Source organism: Ranitomeya imitator, chromosome 7 (assembly GCF_032444005.1).
Source record: "Ranitomeya imitator isolate aRanImi1 chromosome 7, aRanImi1.pri, whole genome shotgun sequence".
Lineage (NCBI taxonomy): Eukaryota > Metazoa > Chordata > Amphibia > Anura > Dendrobatidae > Ranitomeya > Ranitomeya imitator.
The window spans coordinates 17,979,424-18,000,494 of NC_091288.1; the positions used below are offsets into that span (position 1 = coordinate 17,979,424).

The window sequence follows — 21,071 nt, forward strand, 5'->3', positions numbered from 1 at the left end:
ACATTTTCATACAATATTTTTTTAGTTAGTCGTGTATACAAGACGTATCAGATACTTAATGTTTTTAGTTTTAAAATACTAAAATAATCTTCTAATCTTGTTGTTTTTTTGGCCATCTTTTATAAGAGAAACTCGTATCTTTCCCGTTAGGATCCATTTCCCAGATTGATTCCTAGTATCTGGTGACTTGCTAATTACATCCACATCACTGTATCTTCTGGAGACTAATAATTGCAGACAAAGTGAAATCGGGAAGTGAACACCATATACTGTAATTCTTTATGTAACCACTTCACTTTTTTTTTTTTTTCCTTCATAGTTTTTTTTTTATTATTATTATTTTACCGTATGTTAATGCTAATTATCTTAAATCCCCATAATTACTCTCAGGACTCCCCTAATCATCCTTCTTCTTTTTTTTTTTGATTGTCATTTTTATAGATTGTCCGAGATTTTGCTAACGCAGTCCAAAGCCTTTCTGGCGGCATTATCTGTTTTCTTAATTATTTTTGAGCTCGGGGGATGTGTTCTGTATTGTTCCTGGATACAGTATGAACAATGCTACTCTAAGCTGTTTTTTTTTTTGCGATCCTCGGGGATGGCAGATAAAAAAGTGATGATGAATCAACGTTACTTTAATTGTCAAGGTGTTAATTAAGTCGAGAGGCGGAATGAAGGCCATTTTTTGTTGTCTCGGAGTAGAAGAGAATTTTTCTGTTTTTTTTTTTCCTTTTTTAATTGTGATTTTAATGTTTTTGTTGGGTAATTTGTGATGTTTTGGTTGTGTTTGTCTCCTTTATATTTTTTTTATACATGTGCACACATTAGTTTAACATTTTATTAAAAAAATTACAAAAATAATTCTCTAAACTGTCTTGAACTGCAACTATTTAAAATCTGCAATATATTTCTCCATTGATTTCAATGTTGCAAAAAAAATAGTGATCATCAATCTAATTATATAATTAAATTATTAGAATATCTACTTTTTTTTAAAAAATATATATTTTTTTATTTGTAAATTGATCAAGTAGATAGTTGATTGTTGGGGATCTTGCTTCTCAATCCCCCAATAATCCTGAGTATGGGAGTCCCAAAGTCCCTCCCGGGGAATGGAGTGGTACTGAGCATGTGCAACCACAACTCCTAGAGAGGTTGAATAGAGCAGTGGTCGTACATGCTCACTTGCGCTATGTTCACACACAAAATTGGCATGTGATATGTGCACAAGGAGTATTTTGAGGAGTTTTTTGAGCCAAAACTCAGAGAATACTCTTCAAATCCTCTACAGAAATGAAAAACTCCTCAACAACTTGGACATTCCGCTCCGTTTCTGTTCTGAAAACTCTGCAAAAGCAGAGTGCACATAAACACCTGTTTTCATGATGTTGGTTCAGGACCAAAATTATCATCTTGTTGAAAGTATTTGTTTATAGTAAGGCCTTGGGCGTCTTTTTGGATTTCAGAGCTTAAATTGTTATTCTTATCTTCATAAATGGATATTGTCCGATAGTGCTGGTAAAAATAATCAATTTTGCTTTTTACAGTTTATTAAAATTATCAACCATTCTTGAGATATTAACACTTTTTTGTTAACCGCTCTGTTGCCTTGGAGCCCGACCACCGCTGTTAGTAGAACATGCCCAGTGCTTACAAGCTCTTTTCTATTAAAGGGAACCTGTCACCTGAATTTGGCGGGACCGGTTTTCGGTCATATGGGCAGAGTTTTCGGGTGTTTGATTCACCCTTTTTCTTACCCGCTGGCTGCATGCTGGCCGAAATATTGGATTGAAGTTCATTCTCTGTCCTCCATAGTACTCGCCTGCGCAAGGCAACTGCGGGCAAAGCCGAAAAGCTTTAGTGCGCATGCGCCGGCGCACTATGTCCCGGAAGTATTTCGCTGTGTTCCGGGACATAGTGCGCCGGCGCATGCGCACTAATGCTTTTCGGCTTTGCCCGCAGTTGGGCAAAGCATACTGCGCGTGCGCAAGGCAAGATTGCCTTGCGCTGGCATGTACTACAGAGGACAGAGAATGAACTTCAATCCAATATTGCAGCCAGCATGCAGCCAGCGGGTAAGGAAAGGGTGAATCAAACACCCGAAAACTCCGCCCATATGACCGAAAACGGGTCCCACAAAAAATAAAGGTGACCGGTTCCCTTTAAGCATGTAAGCCCAGTTTTGAAGCTTACCAGGATCACCGGACAGTGCTTTTACCTCCCAAGCAGCGCTTACCAGCTAGACAGCAGAGGTGGTCGGTCTCCCAGGCAACGAGCTGTAAACAAAATAAAAATCGTTATATATCAAAAACGGGTGCAAATTTTAATAAGCAGTAAATTGCAAAAGTGATTGTTTTTACAAGCTCTATCTGACAACATCCACCGATGAAGGGGAGAATAACCCTTCAAGAGATTTTCTGAATTAAATTTGTGTTCTATGACTTATAAATACATTTTTAGACTTTGAAAGCTATACTTGTAATGTGGATAGTTTATTATTTTATTTTCGGCATTATTGTTATTAGTGTTATTATTTTACATTTATTCCAGCCAGACAACCTGGGCTCTCAGTTTAGCCATATGAGTCTTGCCAGACAGCCTTCGGCAGAGTCTTCAGATACTCATTCGACCATGTTCCAGTCCACCGTTGTGCTTCAACCCTCCGCACAGTCCGGCTACATCATGGCGCTCCCTCCTCCCCCTCCTCCACCGCCCCTTGGACAGTCTTTGCCACCCCCCAACTTTTCTGCCTCCAGCCAGCCTGTCAATCCTACAGTGCTCCAGCCGCAGGGATACATCCAGCCCCCCTCACTCCAGCAGGTACGGGGGTCTCCTCTGGGACTAGCTCCGGTGCTAATGAGGAAGATGTCAGTAAAGGACACCAGGAGCTTCTAGCGGCTGTTAATGGTGAAGTCGTGTTCATTAGTGGAATCCAGTTTCGGGCTTGAAGGTTGATTATTTGACAACAGACTCATTTGCGGATGTCTGTATTTTATTGGCAAAATGTGCCGTGCGGAGAAATGAGCCATTAAAATAATTTTTAGCTCAATTTTGCATAAGTTAACATTTTCCAATCATGAAATCGCAGCTGCACTGAAATGGTAATGTGTTTTATATTGGCATTATGTTGGCTCATGATCAAGCTCACAATTGAGTTGGACGGGGGTGGGAAGTGATTGAATGAATATGGAACTTTAGTCTTAAAATTGTTAACCCAATTTGCAATTTTTGTATAACTTATTTTTTTTTTCCAGATTCCAACCTGTTACTGTGCTCCGAACCAGTATCCTCACACGAACCAACAATATCGTCCCGTATCGTCAGTCCAGTTCAGTTCACAACCAAACCAAGCACTGCCACAAGCCGCCCACCAAACAGGTTTGTATCCTTGTTCCCCTGCAGCCTCTTTCCCCCTCCTCGTATCTGCTGTGCCTTAGACGTGGAGCGGCGGGATGCGGGCCCGGGGCGCTGTATGAGAGGGTTTAAGTTTCTCACAGTGAACCGGTCTCTTTTCCAGCCGCTTTCTCTTCTTCAGTTCCATTTTTAATTTTGTAGCTTCGTCTTCCAACAAGGTTCTAGTGGCAACATTTTTGAATTTCCTAAATTTTGATCTTGATTGTGCAATGGGCTCATTGTAGGGAATACTATAGGGCAGGGGTGTCAAACTGCATTCCTCGAGGGCCGCAAACAGGTCATGTTTTCAGGATTTCCTTGTACTGCACAGGTGATAATTTAATCACCTACACAGATAATGAGTTGGTGATTAAATTATCACCTGTGCAATACAAGGAAATCCTGAAAACATGACCTGTTTGCAGCCCTCGAGGAATGCAGTTTGACACCCCTGCTTTAGGGTATTTCTGTGTTTATCAGTCATTGGGGACCTCTGGCGCCTTCCAACGCTGCTCACTTCCACGTGACGAGTGAGCGATGCTGATGACGTTATGACCCCCACACACCCAAAAAAGTAGATATCATGCACGTGCCCTGTTCTGATGGACATGATGTGCACTAAACCTGATGATGGGGTCCTAACGCCATCGGCACCACTCACTCCCAATTTGCAGCTCAGCAGCGCCCGACAACCCCATTACATTTATTTTAACTGGTTACTGAGATTAGGAAGTTGTGCAAAATTTGCTTTTCAGTCGTTTCGCCAATTTTTCTTTACGCCACCTTATTTATTTTGTGCATGACAATGGAGGCTGAAATGTTGGACTATGAAATAGAGCTTCATGTTGGGAAACCAGGCAAATTTTCAGGGTCTTTCAGGTGCCTGATGAAGTCCCTAATCCAGGATTGAAAAAATGTATATTTATAAGTAATAAAAGTTTGTGCAGTGCAGCCAGTTTTGACTCCCCTGGATTTTGGGTAACTCCCACCCCAGCCCATTCCTCTATGTATACGAGTGCAGATTGACAATACAGGCTCATGAAGAAGTGCGATATTGAGTGACTCTGACCTGGGGTAACATGTATGCTCGCGTGGGCTTTTTTCTGGGTACTCCGGTTTTCCTCCATCATGGCTAGGTTATATTGGCTTCCTATGGCATTTTACGTAATGTGGGAGAAGGAAATGGGGGTCCCACTGATTTGCAAGCTGAGGCTGGATATACACATCCGAGTGTTGGAGTCTGAGTACGGACTGTGATGTGCGGATCAGCCACCGCAGGGGTGGACATGTCATTGGTGCAGTAAGAGATAAGGGTCCACTGCCACCCAGTACAGGTGGAACTGTGCATTATCATGAGCTATTGGACTGGAAAGGGCCCAGATACTGTTCCTGCACAGAGGCCTCTTCTTTCTGTGTCCGCTAGTGAGCCGCGGGTTTTCTGACCCAAACTCACAGCCTCATAGGCATAAGGGGGCAGTCAAGTTTGGGTCAAGAATCCCGCAGCTGGTGAGTGTATCACGGTCTGTATTTGGACTGCGAAACATGGGATGTATGAATCCAGCCTAGTATGGGATTATACAGGTTTGTGGGTTCCACTCCAGACTCCACACTTCTCCTAATATCTAAGTCTTTAGGGGCAAACTGGTCATGTTGGGGGCCTTTTTCTATCTGTGCCCACCGCTGACATAATACATTAAAAGGGTCTGATTAAAACAAGTCATTACCCATCCATTTGATACATGATAACTTATTGATTGGTGTCAGTACGACTTCTGGATGCCGCACCGTTTGGCAGAACAGGCGCTTTAATTTAACCCCTTTTCCTACATTCGCTGTACAATGTCTGACAGCAGCATTTAACACGCGCCAGCATGCGTGCGAGTCTGTCTCTCAGCCCATCGGCACGCCCGTGATGTGTCAATCACCCCCATTAAAAATAAAGATATACCGGTATGTAAAAATATAAATGTAAAAATACACATTTATGTGGTTTCGATGACTTCGGGAAAGTCCGATCAATCAAAATATAAAAACAACTAACCTGATCGGTAAACACTGTAAATGCAAAACAAAAATCGAAAAACGCCAAAATTACATTTTTTTGGTTATCACAATTCTATAAAAAAATGCTGTAACAAGTGATCAAAAAGTCAGATCTATCCCAAAATGGTATTAATAAAAATAATCCATCAAATGGCTCCATCAGCACAAAATAAGCCCTCAAATGTCTATGTGCAAAAGAAAAATAAGAGTTACAGCTCTGGGAAGAAGGGGAGGAAAAAATGGGAAATGGCCCTGTCATGAAGGGGTTAGTTCCTGTAGAATGGAGCAGCAGAGCAAACGCTCGATCACCAGTCCCTGCGCAGGAGGCGACGTACGTAGTGGTCACAACGGTTGTTCTGACCCTCGCTTTTGTCGCATTTTCAATGTCTACGCTGCTTTGCCCTTCAGATGTAAATGAGGGAAATGTAACTTACCCTTGTTATGTCGATGACTTCTATGTTATTTCTGCCTTTTCGGACGCCTTTTACTATCTTCTCACAATTATTGTTCGGCATTTGGCGGAGAAGTCGTTGAATGCGGCAGTAAATGTTCCCGTTCGGCCCTTTGTTCTGGCGGCGGTGGCGGCCCTTTTATTGCTGAACTCTTTTGTGCTTTTATTGATATGTAAATGAAATTCTCTTGTAGCGCGGAGCTGAAAGCTCGGCTCTCATGTCATGCGCCGCTGTACAGGGAGCGTTACTTGAAGCGAGCGCCTCTGCTGATGCGCGGCGGGGAGCATTTGTTCTTGGAAAGGGCTCAGACTGAGAATTAAACCTAACGAGAGGCTTTCACTGATCTGTGATTTTTCCACTCATACACAATTGGATCTGGGAAGGTTGGACTTCGGTCTTCTGGTGGTGAAAAGACTCAAAGTCCGCAGCACGATGTCTTTCTATAGCTGCAGGCGTTTTAAATTATATCCTAAATATTTCCATTGCAACATGGTGGGTGCAGCTATGATCCCCAGAGTAATTACTGTAGTGGTAGCGCAGACTATGGTACATCTGTGCTTGATATTACTGCCATAGCGCAAATTGACATGTGTGTCCTCTCTATAGCGCGCGTCGGGGTAGTGTCACACCTGATACTTCCTCACTAACTTCTTAAATAAAACTTCATTTTTAACATTAATATTACCAATTTATAGTGTCTACTGAAGGCTCTAGAACAATGTGAACAGGACCTAAAATATGTATAAAATCTGGCATCAAATCAGTGGCGTAGTGTGGGGTACCGACGGCTCGGGCAAGCGAGCATTGTGCCCCCTAACCCAGTGCTAGGGCACACTGGGTGCCCATAATTGACAGAGTGCTCCCTTTAAAAAGTATTGATGCCCCCTACATTAAACATTAATAATGCGTCCTTTGTATCACCCTCTGCAAAAAAAAGGTTCATGCTCGCGTAATCCAAGCAACCAAGTGGTTTTCTGCTGCAATTAGATCTCGTCGGCAGAGACTGCACAAGGCAGTGACACGTTAATGCGTGCGTCAGGACCATCGGGATGTAGAGCGGTGGGGCCTATGGCTTCGCTGCTCCACCACAGGATCCATCTGTATCTGTATAGTTTTGATGTCGCTCGCTCAAGATTCTGGGGAAACTGTCCAGGAATCCGGAGCTTGTGCCCTGCCGTGGGTTTTTAGCATTAACGATGCCACTTTTGAGCCTCACGCACCCGCCCTTATTGCCCACTTTTGCCGCACCACTGCATTTGTCCTAAAATAATGACTGCAAACATGACTTCCTGCTGAGGAAAAGGCCTAAATTACCTCAGTCAATGAGGTGCAATACCAAACACAAACCCTGTTTTTGCCAGAACGCAGCCATGTTTCTTTCCTTCTGCGCAATCCCTTTAAGGACGGCTTGAACAGTGTCAATCATGTGCTCCTTGACTTCTTGCACTGAATCCATGATCTGATTATTTTTTTTTCTTTCCGTTTTAGCTTATCCTGCGGTAATGCCCAGCCAGCAGCCGACCTACCAAGGCATGGTCAATGTGCCGCAGCCCCAGAATCAGACGCTGGTCAGTGGGCAACACGGCAGCATCGCCAGTCCCATCCAAGGTGTCATGGTGCAGTACTCCTCAGTGCCCTCGTACCAGGTAGTGCCAGTCATGCCGTGATAAAGCCTGTGCACGTACCGTACCATCCTACACCAGATGGCGGCTGTATGACATGTCATAACCTGGCGGCTTTGTTTTATTAGGTTCCTGTTCGGCAAGGCTCCCAGTCTGTGCCACCACAGCCATATCACCAACAGGTGCTCATTCCTAACCAGTCCCACCAGGGGCCGATAGCGACCACGGGGATGCCGGTCTACTACAGCGTCATCTCGCCAGGACAGCCGAACAACCTGAGGTACGGACGGTCTATAAACCCGCACTCGGATTCTATACCACATGGACCTTACATAACTGCGTGTCCAACTTCACAGCTCCTCCGTGGGGTACATGCAGCATCCAGGATCTGACCAGGTGCAGTTTCCAAGGGCGACATCTCCTTGTAGCTCTCAGCCGCTGCCAGGTCCTCAATGTGCAGGTATACAGTTATAGCCTTTTTTTTTTTTCCCTCTTCCTCCTTTGCTATTGCAGTTCAGCTTCATGTACCAGAATGGGATGAGCTGCAATATCAGGCACTGCCTCTTCTTCAGGAGGGGCGCTGTTTAGTTTTGTTTTGTTTTTTAATTGTTTTTTGATGTTTTTTTTTCAGCAATACCAGCACCGCCCCCTCCTGGTGGAATGGTAATGATGCAGCTCAATGTTCCTAACAACCCGCCACCTCAAACACATTCACCTCCTCAGTGGAAGCCAAATAAATATTATTGTGACCACCAGAGGGCTCATAAAGCGGCCGAGTATGGGAGCCTGGATCATCCTATACATGTAAATAGTGGGGGATGTATGTGTTTGTCGTGGATGGGTGGGTGTAATTTGTGTGCTTGTCGGGGGGGGCGAAGGGGGACTGTATGTGCTTGTCTGGGGGGGATGTATGTGCTTGTCTGGGGGGGATGTATGTGCTTGTCCTGGGGGGATGTATGTACTTGTCCTGGGGGGGATGTATGTGCTTGTCTGGGGGGGATGTATGTGCTTGTCCTGGGGGGATATATGTGCTTGTCCTGGGGGGATATATGTGCTTGTCCTGGGGGGGATGTATGTACTTGTCCTGGGGGGGATGTATGTGCTTGTCTGGGGGGGATGTATGTGCTTGTCCTGGGGGGGATGCATGTGCTTGTCCTGGGGGATGCATGTGCTTGTCTGGGGGGGATGTATGTGCTTGTCTGGGGGGGATGTATGTGCTTGTCTGGGGGGAATGTATGTGCTTGTTTGGGGGGGATGTATGTGCTTGTCTGGGGGGATGTATGTGCTTGTCTGGGGGGGATGTATGTGCTTGTCTGGGGGGGATATATGTGCTTGTCCTGGGGGGATGTATGTACTTGTCCTGGGGGGGATGTATGTGCTTGTCTGGGGGGGATGTATGTGCTTGTCCTGGGGGGGATGTATGTGCTTGTCCTGGGGGGGGATGTATGTGCTTGTCTGGGGGGATGCATGTGCTTGTCCGGGGGGGATGCATGTGCTTGTCCTGGGGGGATGTATGTACTTGTCTGGGGGGGATGTATGTGCTTGTCTGGGGGGATGTATGTGCTTGTCTGGGGGGAATGTATGTGCTTGTCTGGGGGGGATGTATGTGCTTGTCTGGGGGGGATGTATGTGCTTGTCTGGGGGGGATGTATGTGCTTGTCTGGGGGGAATGTATGTGCTTGTCTGGGGGGGATGTATGTGCTTGTCTGGGGGGGATGTATGTGCTTGTCTGGGGGGGATGTATGTGCTTGTCTGGGGGGATGTATGTGCTTGTCCGGGGGGGATGTATGTGCTTGTCCTGGGGGGATGTATGTGCTTGTCCTGGGGGGGATGTATGTGCTTGTCTGGGGGGGATGTATGTGCTTGTCCTGGGGGGGATGTATGTGCTTGTCCTGGGGGGGGATGTATGTGCTTGTCCTGGGGGGGGATGTATGTGCTTGTCTGGGGGGGATGTATGTGCTTGTCCTGGGGGGATGTATGTACTTGTCTGGGGGGGATGTATGTGCTTGTCTGGGGGGGATGTATGTGCTTGTCTGGGGGGGATGTATGTGCTTGTCCTGGGGGGGGATGTATGTGCTTGTCCTGGGGGGGGGATGTATGTGCTTGTCTGGGGGGATGCATGTGCTTGTCTGGGGGGATGCATGTGCTTGTCTGGGAGGATGCATGTGCTTGTCCTGGGGGGATGTATGTGCTTGTCTGGGGGGGGGATGTATGTGCTTGTCTGGGGGGGGATGTATGTGCTTGTTTGGGGGGGATGTATGTGCTTGTTTGGGGGGGATGTATGTGCTTGTCTGGGGGGATGTATGTGCTTGTCTGGGGGGAATGTATTTGCTTGTCTGGGGGGATGTATGTGCTTGTCTGGGGGGGATATATGTGCTTGTCCTGGGGGGATGTATGTACTTGTCTGGGGGGGATGTATGTGCTTGTCTGGGGGGGGATGTATGTGCTTGTCTGGGGGGGGATGTATGTGCTTGTTTGGGGGGGATGTATGTGCTTGTTTGGGGGGGATGTATGTGCTTGTCTGGGGGGGGATGTATGCGCTTGTCTGGGGAAGATGTATGTGCTTCTCTGGGTGGTGGTGGGGGGTGTATGTGCTTGTCTTTGGTGTTTTACCATGTATTGTGACACATCAGTACATTTTGGAAATATTTCCTGTTCAGCACCGGCTTACCTTTTTATTTCTCCCATCCATTCAGAGTTGCTTTTTAGCGCAGCCAGGTGTCTTGTAGTTGATTGCATTTTGTAGTCGAAGCCGACCAAATAAAAGTGCCTTGCCTCTATATAAGCATGATGTTGTCTGGTGTTCAAATTAAATGACCCACTTTGACCACATAACACTTCAATATAAATGCCAAAATAAATTATTTACAGTGCTGCTGCCAATTTACACTGCAAAAATATATATACATAATAAATCATAGAACAAACGCGCAGCACTCACTGGTCCTGTAGTCAGCAATTCCTTTATTCAAATATGTAGAAAAAACATCTTCACGGCTCGGGGGAACAGGGCAGTGAGAGCAGTGTGCAGAAGGAGACGACGGCTGTTTCGCGCTTGAAACAGCGCTTCTACGGGTCCCCCTTTGCCCATGTCCCACAAACCAAAGGGATTATTGACACAACCATATGGCGGCTTTATTTTATGTTTCGTGTTAGGCTACTTTCACACTAGCGTCGGATTCGGGCCGTCGCATTGCGTCGGGCTGAGATTCTGACGCTAGCGTTTGTTGTGCCGCACAACGGAGGCAGCGGATGCATTTCTCCGGCGCATCCGCTGCCCCATTGGGAGGTGGGAAAAAGCGGTCCATCGGCTGCAAAAAAACGTTACATTTAACGTTTTTTTTGCTCCCGGCGGTCCGCCACAACACGGCGCAACCGTCGCAAGACGGTTGCGACGTGTCGCAATGCGTCGGTAATGTAACTCTATGGGGCAAAAACGCATCCTGCAAACAACTTTGCAGAATGCGTTTTTTCCCCTAAATGACGCATTGCGACGTATTAAAAAAAACGCCAGTGTGAAAGTAGCCTAAGACACGCAGTTGGTCCGCCGGTCTCCTGACCTGATCTAACCTCATGGGCATATGTCTTAGGAGCAGGACCGGCGGTCAGGCCCGGGATCATGGATGGCATTGCCAATGTTCTATTTGTTTTCAGAGTTCACAATAATTGAAAGGGCTTATTCTATACAGCGGGTAGGAGATCAACTTTTAGCTGCAGGTTGGCGCCATTTATGTTCTCGCGTGGTGCATAAAGATGCGGGTATATCCACAGGATGCACCATAGATGCGGTCCCACCCACACTTGTCTGGACCCCCTCGTTCTGCGGGTTCTCCCACCCTGTACACAGATCATTCATTGGACTTTCATAGGAGTTCCAAAAACAACCCAGGAAACTTGATTGATTGTACTGGAAATCTTCATCGGCGGCAGCTGTAGCACTAGGTAGGATGGGGCTCACGCATTTTAGAAGTGGGTGCATGCTCCACCACTGAGACTCAGGCATTTAAGGCATAGGCTGTGGATACATCCTAAATCTGTAAGAAGATCCCTTTAAGGGCTAGTACATGAAGATACAGACTCACTGTGAAGATGCGCTGCAGCCTACCCCGACGACTGTATATAAGTTTGTCTTTCTGGTCCTCTCTTGCAGCATAGCTCACATCTAAGCAGTCCCATCACTTCGCCCAATCAGTCACCGGTTCCCGTCCAAATAGCCAACATGAAAAATATCCGCCCTGGTTTAACTCCTCTCCCTCTAGTTCCACATTTTTCTAGACCGTTTGCTCCAGGACAAGGTAAATTTATCATATAAGTGTCTCCTAGGTGATTGAGTAGTTATAAACCTTTAAGGTGTGTGCTGCTGTTGTTTTTTGTTTTTGTTGTGTTTTGTCTTTTTTTTAAGTTTTTCAACTTTGTAATATACTTTTAGTTTTTGCAATATCTTAGCTTGCTGTCAGGGAATGGAAATTTGTGGTTTGCATCCAGAGATCTTCTCTCAATGATTCTATCCAGTCTTAGGCAAAGCTCAAATCTTTCTCCTGTTACAATGTATCAGTGCAGGTAAACAAAAAAAAATGTAAAAGTCCGGTACAGTACTCTGCTCAGCTGATTTTAGTAAAAACGACACTTGAGGAATTTTGGTAACCTTAAATGGTATGGAAAAGAAAATCCACATAAACAGTGGAGTAGTTTGGTAAATACATTACTTCAATTTTACTTAACTATGTTTACTGTCTAAACCAGATCTGACTTACAGATTGTTATTGGAAACTGTTATCAATCGGTGACTCCACCAGCAGAATAGTGAGTGCAGCTCTGGAGTATAATACAGGATGTAACTCAGGATCAGTAATGTATGTACACAGTGACTGCACCAGCAGAATAGTGAGTGCAGCTCTGGGGTATAATACAGGATGTAACTCAGAATCAGTAATGTATGTACACAGTGACTGCACCAGCAGAATAGTGAGCGCAGCTCTGGAGGATAATACAGGATGTAACTCAGGATCAGTAATGTAATGTATGTACACAGTGACTGCACCAGCAGAATAGTGAGCGCTGCTCTGGGGTATAATACAGGATGTAACTCAAGATCAGTAATGTAATGTATGTACACAGTGACTGCACCAGCAGAATAGTGAGCGCAGCTCTGGGGTATAATACAGGATGTAACTCAGGATCACTAATGTAATGTATGTACACAGTGACTGCACCAGCAGAATAGTGAGTGCAGCTCTGGGGTATAATACAGGATGTAACTCAGGATCAGTAAAGTAATGTATGTACACAGTGACTGCACCAGCAGAATAGTGAGTGCAGCTCTGGGGTATAATACAGGAGGTAACTCAGGATCAGTAATGTATGTACACAGTGACTGCACCAGCAGAATAGTGAGTGCAGCTCTGGGGTATAATACAGGAGGTAACTCAGGATCAGTAATGTAATGTATGTACACAGTGACTGCACCAGCAGAATAGTGAGTGCAGCTCTGGGGTATAATACAGGAGGTAACTCGGGATCAGTAATGTAATGTATGTACATAGTGACTGCACCAGCCGAATAGTGAGTGCAGCTCTGGAGTATAATACAGGATGTAACTCAGGATCAGTAATGTAATGTATGTACACAGTGACTGCACCAGCAGAATAGTGAGTGCAGCTCTGGAGTATAATACAGGATGTAACTCAGGATCAGTAATGTAATGTATGTACACAGTGACTGCACCAGCAGAATAGTGAGTGCAGCTCTGGAGTATAATACAGGAGGTAACTCAGGATCAGTAATGTATGTACACAGTGACTGCACCAGCAGAATAGTGAGTGCAGCTCTGGGGTATAATACAGGATGTAACTCAGAATCAGTAATGTATGTACACAGTGACTGCACCAGCAGAATAGTGAGCGCAGCTCTGGAGGATAATACAGGATGTAACTCAGGATCAGTAATGTAATGTATGTACACAGTGACTGCACCAGCAGAATAGTGAGCGCTGCTCTGGGGTATAATACAGGATGTAACTCAAGATCAGTAATGTAATGTATGTACACAGTGACTGCACCAGCAGAATAGTGAGCGCAGCTCTGGGGTATAATACAGGATGTAACTCAGGATCACTAATGTAATGTATGTACACAGTGACTGCACCAGCAGAATAGTGAGTGCAGCTCTGGGGTATAATACAGGATGTAACTCAAGATCAGTAATGTAATGTATGTACACAGTGACTGCACCAGCAGAATAGTGAGTGCAGCTCTGGGGTATAATACAGGATGTAACTCAGGATCAGTAATGTATGTATACAGTGACTGCACCAGCAGAATAGTGAGCGCTGCTCTGGGGTATAATACAGGATGTAACTCAGGATCAGTAATGTAATGTATGTACACAGTGACTGCACCAGCAGAATAGTGAGCGCTGCTCTGGGGTATAATACAGGATGTAACTCAGGATCAGTGATGTAATGTATGTACACAGTGACTGCACCAGCAGAATAGTGAGTGCAGCTCTGGGGTATAATACATGATGTAACTCAGGATCAGTAATGTAATGTATGTACACAGTGACTTCACCAGCAGAATAGTGAGTGCAGCTCTGGAGTATAACTTTGCCTCAATAAAGTATAAATAATGTAATGTATTTACAAAGTTACTCAACTTTCTTAAATGATATAAGATAACTTGTAAGATTGTAGGGTGATATCCAAAGATAAAGAACGCTCCTCCCAAAGCTGAATTTCCATTTCTCGAGGTGGGGGTTTCTTTATATTATTATAATTATTATGTGAGCCTTATAAAATGTAGAATTTCCCTGGTAATCAGAAATGTAATCTTACTGCCGTAGTTTGGAAAATGTTGCCATCACAATTGTACTTACTACATTGTTCAGATTTTAAAAGAAGCGATGGAGACCTAGTAACAATCTCTCTGTTTTTCTGCGTGCGTGAATTCTGCTTTTCTAGTTCTCTGATCACCGTCGTCTTATTTATTCCTCTCTCTTGTTCCCTTTTTCCTGGCAGGTGATACAAGATATCCGTTACTTGGTCAGCCATTACAATACAATGCTCCTCAATTAGTACACGGACATATAACAACAAGTCAACAGGTTTATAATCGTGTTCTTGATCCTACATTTCACATCTAGGATATAATGAAGACATCTCTTTAATATAGATACATAGGCTTTTCTCCAGGGATCCAAGTGACTGGGGGTAAAAGAATGAATGTTTTCATATTTCTTATATGCCAGATAATATGCAATCACATGGGCACATAGCTGTAGATACAGATCTAGATAATATTTGACTGTAAATGTAGACATCGTAGACTCAATAATATCTGCCAGTTTAAAAAAGAGAAAAGAAAGAGAAAGAGGGGAGAAAAAAAAAAAAGAATCTCATTTGTGCATGTTCCAGGGTCAGTCTGGACACAGACATGGAAATCGAGGCAAAAAAATGGCCAAGAAAGCTGCTTCCACAGACCTCTCTGCAGGTGAACCTGGTACGTTGTTGTTTTTTTAAGTACATATTTTATTTTCTCTTTTGATCTTCTGCAAATTTTAATAAAAAAAATGTTTAAAAAATCCAACAGCTTCATGCATGCAGACCTATGAGTTTCTATGGTAACAGACTACAAACAAAACACCGTAGTCAGATCCTGCAGGAGTGGGCTACTCTACTCCTCCTGCCCTTTTATATGACAATCTACAGGTATCAAAAGAGAGGAACAATAGATAACGGCACACAAACTCTGGATCAGACTACTTAGGGGGGTTTCAAAAGTGTAAATGTCCTTTAAAATTGTACACTGCTGGTTCTTAATATTAAAAATTAAAAATCTATAACTTGCCACTATGCAGGTCTCTTATTTTTTCCCCCATATAACTTGATCTATAATCTTAACCCTTATAAATATTTCAGGGTCTCATCCATTCCCTTAAAGGGGTGGAAAAAGCATAATTTATCCATGGGATAGGTAGTAAGTAATGACATTGGGCTTACGACTACTGGGACCCCCAGCAAATACGAGGGGCACAGAGTCCCTTTTTTGAGCGGAGCCTTGTTCATACATTCCCTCAATGGATCAGCTCTCATGTCCGGCCTGCGCTTTAAAGGTGCTTTGTCAGCACAGAATGACTGTTCAAACCAAGTACAGGTGCTCGGTGCTTCACGGTGGGGTCAACATTGAAATACATATTCCCACCTGCTTGTTTTTCATCTATCTGCGCCATCCCTCCTTTGATTGACAGCTCAGGCTTCATAGAGCCAGAGAAGGGAGGAGATAGAGGGAAAACATGCGGGTCGGAAGGAGTATGTTAATGATTGGCCACTCCAAGGGGGCACCGAACACATCTTTTTAACCAAAAAGGCTTTAGGGAGCCCTGTTCTTGTGATTGTCTGATTCCTCATATGGTTAGAAGCTTACATCCTATCCGGTGGATAGGTCAAAAATAATTAAAGGGACTGTACCAAAATCAACTCCCCTGTGGTGCTCCTGTCGAGAGGACCCCCCCACCCACAGTAACACCCCCATTTTGCATGACCTGACCCTTTATATGTCTATTCCAGGAATTACATTTTGCAAAGAGCGGGAACTTTCTCCAAACACCCGTTAAAAATTAAAGCGGAGTTGGAGCAGGATATCGGGGTAATTGACCATGACCAATGGGATGATACCATCTCTTTGATCCCCTAGTTGTCCACCATTGAGGCCCAGAGACTGTCGTCACAATTGTACTTACTATATCGGGTGTATAAAACTCACAAATTCCTGTATTAAATAGGGGCGACTTGTGCCCAAGATGCGGGGTTGGTCTAGCTGATATTATACACATGTTCTGGGAATGTGGATCAATTGGCAATTTATGGAATCAAACCGTAATTTACATAGTTTAGGTATTTAAGCTTGAAGGGGTTGTCCACTACTTGGACAACCCCTTCTTGATCCAAATGTTTGGCCCTCATTAAATAATAAAGCCTAAACTTGCCTCGCGTGTCGGCGCCATTCCTCGGTGTCGGCACTTGCTCTCCCCGGGGCTCCCGTGACACATGGCATCGGCACCTAATCAGCACTGGCATCACTGTCTCCGCCTTCGGACAAAAATGAAGAGGAAGTTCCACTGCATCTGACTTCCTCTTCCTGGTCAATTTGATAGGAGGCGGGGACAGTGACGCTAGCGCTGATTGGGTGTCGGTGTCATGTGTCACAGCAACAGAACGGGAGCCCCAGGGAGAGCAAGTGCTGACACCGCGGGAACAACGCCTGCACGGGAAGTGAGTATAAGGTTTATTATTTTATGGGGGCCAAGCGAGGGGTATGAGAAGAAGTTGTCCAAGCAGTGGACAACTTCTTTAAGATCCCTATACAGCCTGTAGTATGCATCCTGGGTTTTGGTTATGAAGTAACGGAAGACAGAATTGTAAGAGTGGAGCGTAAAATGACTTTATGGCAAATTGGCGAAATCATAGCAGCGCACTGGCTGGACGGGCACCACCAAGACTTGGAGGATTTATAGAGAAAATGGAGAGCTTTGCATAAATATTGTAAAATATGGAAGGTTTGGAGAATGCATCACAGTACGTCCATTTTATCCATGTTGGGCTGATCCTACTTAGTCATCCAAGTGTTTGGTCCATGACTAGTCTTCTAACCACATCAATGTGAAATGTTTAAGATTGTCTTATAAGATCGGCTCCTTATATGAGAAGAAACAAAAGGACTCTTAAATCTGTTTTCTCTGTGGATGTTTATTTCCATATAGCAACACTATCTGTATTAGTAAATGTCAGTGATGGGCCGCTATGTATATGTTGGGATTTATATTATTGTACCAAAAACTATTTAACACCGGAGTATAAATCAAGGTTTAAACCAGAATCAAAAATAATACCCCTAAATTATAACTTTTAATACTCTAAGGTAAAATTACCCTTTTATTAGTTTCTAATAAAAGGGTAATTTTGAATAAGAGTATTAAGAGTTATATTTTAGGGGTATTATTTTTAAACCTGGGATTTCTATTATCCTTGGGCGGTGGGGGGTTATCAGGGTTTTGCCGCTTATGGTTAATGTATTGTTAAATAAAAACCTTCAATAAAAACTTATCTGATTAAAAAAGAAAGAGCGAGAGGAAGAACTTTCTATGTTGGCAGCCATCAAACCGAAGCCTCCTTGATGTATATATGTAGATAATGTACATGTATATAACAGCCTTTATTTTTGGGGCTATATATAACAGTTCATGTAATTTATATATGTAGATTACTCACATGAAATATCTGTCCCGGACCATGACCGATCTATCTAATCCTTTCTGTCTCCTCACTTACAGTTGTTGGGAAGGTTTTAGAAATCACAGAACTGCCTGACGGAATTAGTCGCAAAGATGCAGAAATGCTTTTTGGCGAACTCTTTAAAGTAGGTGCTAAAATTCGGTGGCTCCGAGACCCTCGATCACAACAGACCCCGCATCCACATTATCAACACTACTGCGGGGGCGGAGAGAGCCAGACGAGTACTGAACATGGCAGCCCCTCTTCAGACTTGGCCTCCACCTACACCATCGTGGCCACCTTCCCCACCGTATCGGCCGCTAAGAGTGCACTGAAAGATCACAATAACTTAATGAACAAGTTTAGACTGAAGACGAGCAGAAAACCCTACGACCTTCACATCCTCGAAAGGGCGAGCTCTCAGTAAAAGAAAGCGGGGGCGTCAATGCAACGTCCGCCTCCGTCACGCTAAGATTGGCCTTCGGAAGTATTCGCGGAAACACGGACTACAAGATCATCCTGCAGAGAGGCCCCCGTCAGTAGGACAGACCTACCCACGTCCCACCCTTCCCCTTTTATAGCCTGTTTGTTTTATATTTATATTTCTGTATCGGACCCAAAGTTCTCTTGTACAGAAAAAAAAAAAGTTGTTCATAATGAATGCCCATGTCGAAAAGAGAAAAAAAAGACAAAGAGAAAAAAAAAAAGTCTGTTTTCTACTTTCCTTTTTTTTTTTTTCCAAAGCCAGCACTTTGTCATCCACTTTACTAGAAAAGGGTGGGAAATTTATTGCTGCACTTGAAGAAAAATCTATATACATAGATATATATTATTATAATAATAGACCTATTACTGTTTTGAAGAGAAGTCTGGTCCTCCCCTACCCGCCCCCCGTCTTCCAAGGGGATGCTGTTAAAATAACGGACCCTCTTCACTGTGCCCTTCATAAGTTATATACATTAAGGCTTTGTGAAAGTTCATTGTAAATAAATGGTTTCTCACGAAAGTCATTTTTTTCTTTAGGTGTGGTTTAATTTTTTTTTTTTTTTTTTTACTTCTAGTTTGCATATGAGCTGCAGCCAAACATAAAATATAAAATTCTGGCTGCCTAGAGCAACCACTAGGGGGAGCTCACTGCATAATGTTTTACTTTTCAGTTTAAAGGGGTTGCCAGGTTTGGGATGAAAAGTCTGCACTCACTATATGACTGTAAACTTTTGAAACCTCATGGTATGTGCAACGCACGCTGTCCGAATTCTCTGTTGCCGATGGTGAGAGGGAGCGGTCACGTGAGACATGAGAATCCTGACCGAGTGACTGCAGACTTTTATTCCAAACCTGGAAAACCCCTTTAAAGGAGTAGTCTCAATATCCTGCAGTTGTCTCATAGATGCTGGTCTAAAATTAGAGGACCTGTTTCTAGGTCAAAAGTGGCCGGTTTTTGCTCTTATTTTATTCCTTTTATTAATTTATTCAGCGCTAATTTGTATGGCCTTTAGAAGGGGCGTGGCTTACAGGCTCCTCTGGGGCGTGTCGTTAGGCTAATCTGCATAGCTACTTTGGATGCAACAAAGGGCAGGCCATAAAAATTCGCACTGATTAAAAAGGCCCATATCTTTGGGAGCACATGGCGGATTTTGAACCCTTCTTCCTTAAAAAGCAGCAGGAATAAAGTAGAGGATAGCTTCACAATCACTGGGAAGGGGCATTTAAATGTTTCACCACGCCAGGGACGTCCCGATGCTTGATGTGAGCAGTGATTCTGTGCCGACAGAGGACTCCCCTTAAATAGGAGCTGAGCTGCAGTACCCAGCAGCAGCTGCTAATCATTGGGGGGCGCTGTGCTGTAAACTGTTTACACCTAGCCGTCACTGAAGCTTAATAATGGCCGATTTGTGGAAGTGTTGGGGGTTGGACTACCACTGATTTGATAATGAGGTCCTATCCTAAGGGTAGGTTACCACTATTATATGCATTCGTTTTAAGTTGCAAAATTGAGCGTAACTCACAACTCTACACAGTACACACATAGCATGCATAATTTGCTGCCATCACCTTCTCCGTTAATAGATATCCACATGCTGCAAAGGTTGTAACCTTACATTAAACAAAAAAAGGTACAAAAAGACAAAAAAGATATGTAAATAAAAAAAAAAAAGAAAATAAAACCAGCTACCTGAACAGCAAGATGTAACAGCGAATATCCATAGACTAGGTCCTCATGGGGCTGATGTGCACTGGATTTGCTCGCAGAAAGTCAGTTGTTTATGATAATATCAGCAAAGTGGTTGGGATTTTCAGAAATCTCTTTAACATGGTGCAGAGAAATCTGGGGAAAATCTATAGTGGCTCCGTCCTATACAATAACTGATATCACTTCTATATACAGTAGATAACAGAGGATCCACCATTCACAATAGGTGGTCACAGCTCACCACCTCCTCCTCCTGTACAATGACTGATAGCACCTCTATATTCAGTAGAAAACACAGGATCCACCATTCACAATAGGTGGTCACAGCTCACCTCCTCCTCCTGTACAATGACTGATAACACCTCTATATACAGTAGATAACACAGGATCCACCATTCACAAAAGGTGATGTCACAGCTCACCACCTCCTCCTCCTGTACAATGACTGATAGCACCTCTATATTCAGTAGAAAACACAGGATCCACCATTCACAATAGGTGGTCACAGCTCACCTCCTCCTCCTGTACAATGACTGATAACACCTCTATATACATTAGAAAACACAGGATCCACCATTCACAATAGGTGATGTCACAGCTCACCTCCTCCTCCTATACAATGACTAATAATACATCTATATACAATAGAAAACACGGGATCCACCATTCACAATAGGTGATGTCACAGCTCACCTCCTCCTCCTGTACAATGACTAATAACACATCTATATACAATAGAAAACACGGGATCCACCATTCACAATAGGTGATGTCACAGCTCACCTCTTCCTCCTTCTGTACAATGACTGATAACACCTCTATATACAGCAGATAACACAGGATCCACCATTCACAATAGGTGGTCACAGCTCACCTCCTCCTCCTGTACAATGACTGATAACACCTCTATAAACAGTAGATAACACAGGATCCAGCATTCACTATAGGTGATGTCACAGCTCACCTCCTCCTGTACAATGACTGATAACACCTCTATATACAGTAGATAACACAGGATCCACCATTCACAATAAATGATGTCACAGCTCACCTCTTCCCTGTCCAGTGACCTCTGCTACCAGCAGAGCATGAACAATAAA

At 44.0% G+C, this 21,071-nt stretch overlaps 1 protein-coding gene across 18 annotated transcripts in view; it reads left to right on the top strand.

Moving 5' to 3' along the window:
* The window catches only part of R3HDM1 (R3H domain containing 1), a 117,765-nt gene extending 98,978 nt beyond the window's left edge, over positions 1–18,787 (top strand). For 8 of the 18 annotated variants that reach the window (XM_069732851.1, XM_069732855.1, XM_069732858.1 and 5 more), the window contains 10 exons: positions 2,551–2,820; positions 3,255–3,378; positions 7,377–7,534; positions 7,639–7,790; positions 7,867–7,970; positions 8,142–8,314; positions 11,661–11,805; positions 14,526–14,611; positions 14,922–15,006; positions 17,837–18,787. In XM_069732851.1, coding sequence (XP_069588952.1) covers positions 2,551–2,820; positions 3,255–3,378; positions 7,377–7,534; positions 7,639–7,790; positions 7,867–7,970; positions 8,142–8,314; positions 11,661–11,805; positions 14,526–14,611; positions 14,922–15,006; positions 17,837–18,204 — 1,665 coding nt within the window. In that variant the 3' untranslated portion in view covers positions 18,205–18,787. Of the gene's footprint in view, positions 1–2,550; positions 2,821–3,254; positions 3,379–7,376; positions 7,535–7,638; positions 7,791–7,866; positions 7,971–8,141; positions 8,315–11,660; positions 11,806–14,525; positions 14,718–14,921; positions 15,007–17,836 lie in introns of all 18 variants that reach the window. The other 10 variants (XM_069732860.1, XM_069732863.1, XM_069732862.1 and 7 more) reach the window with 3 other exon arrangements.
* The last annotated feature ends 2,284 nt before the right edge of the window (positions 18,788–21,071 follow it).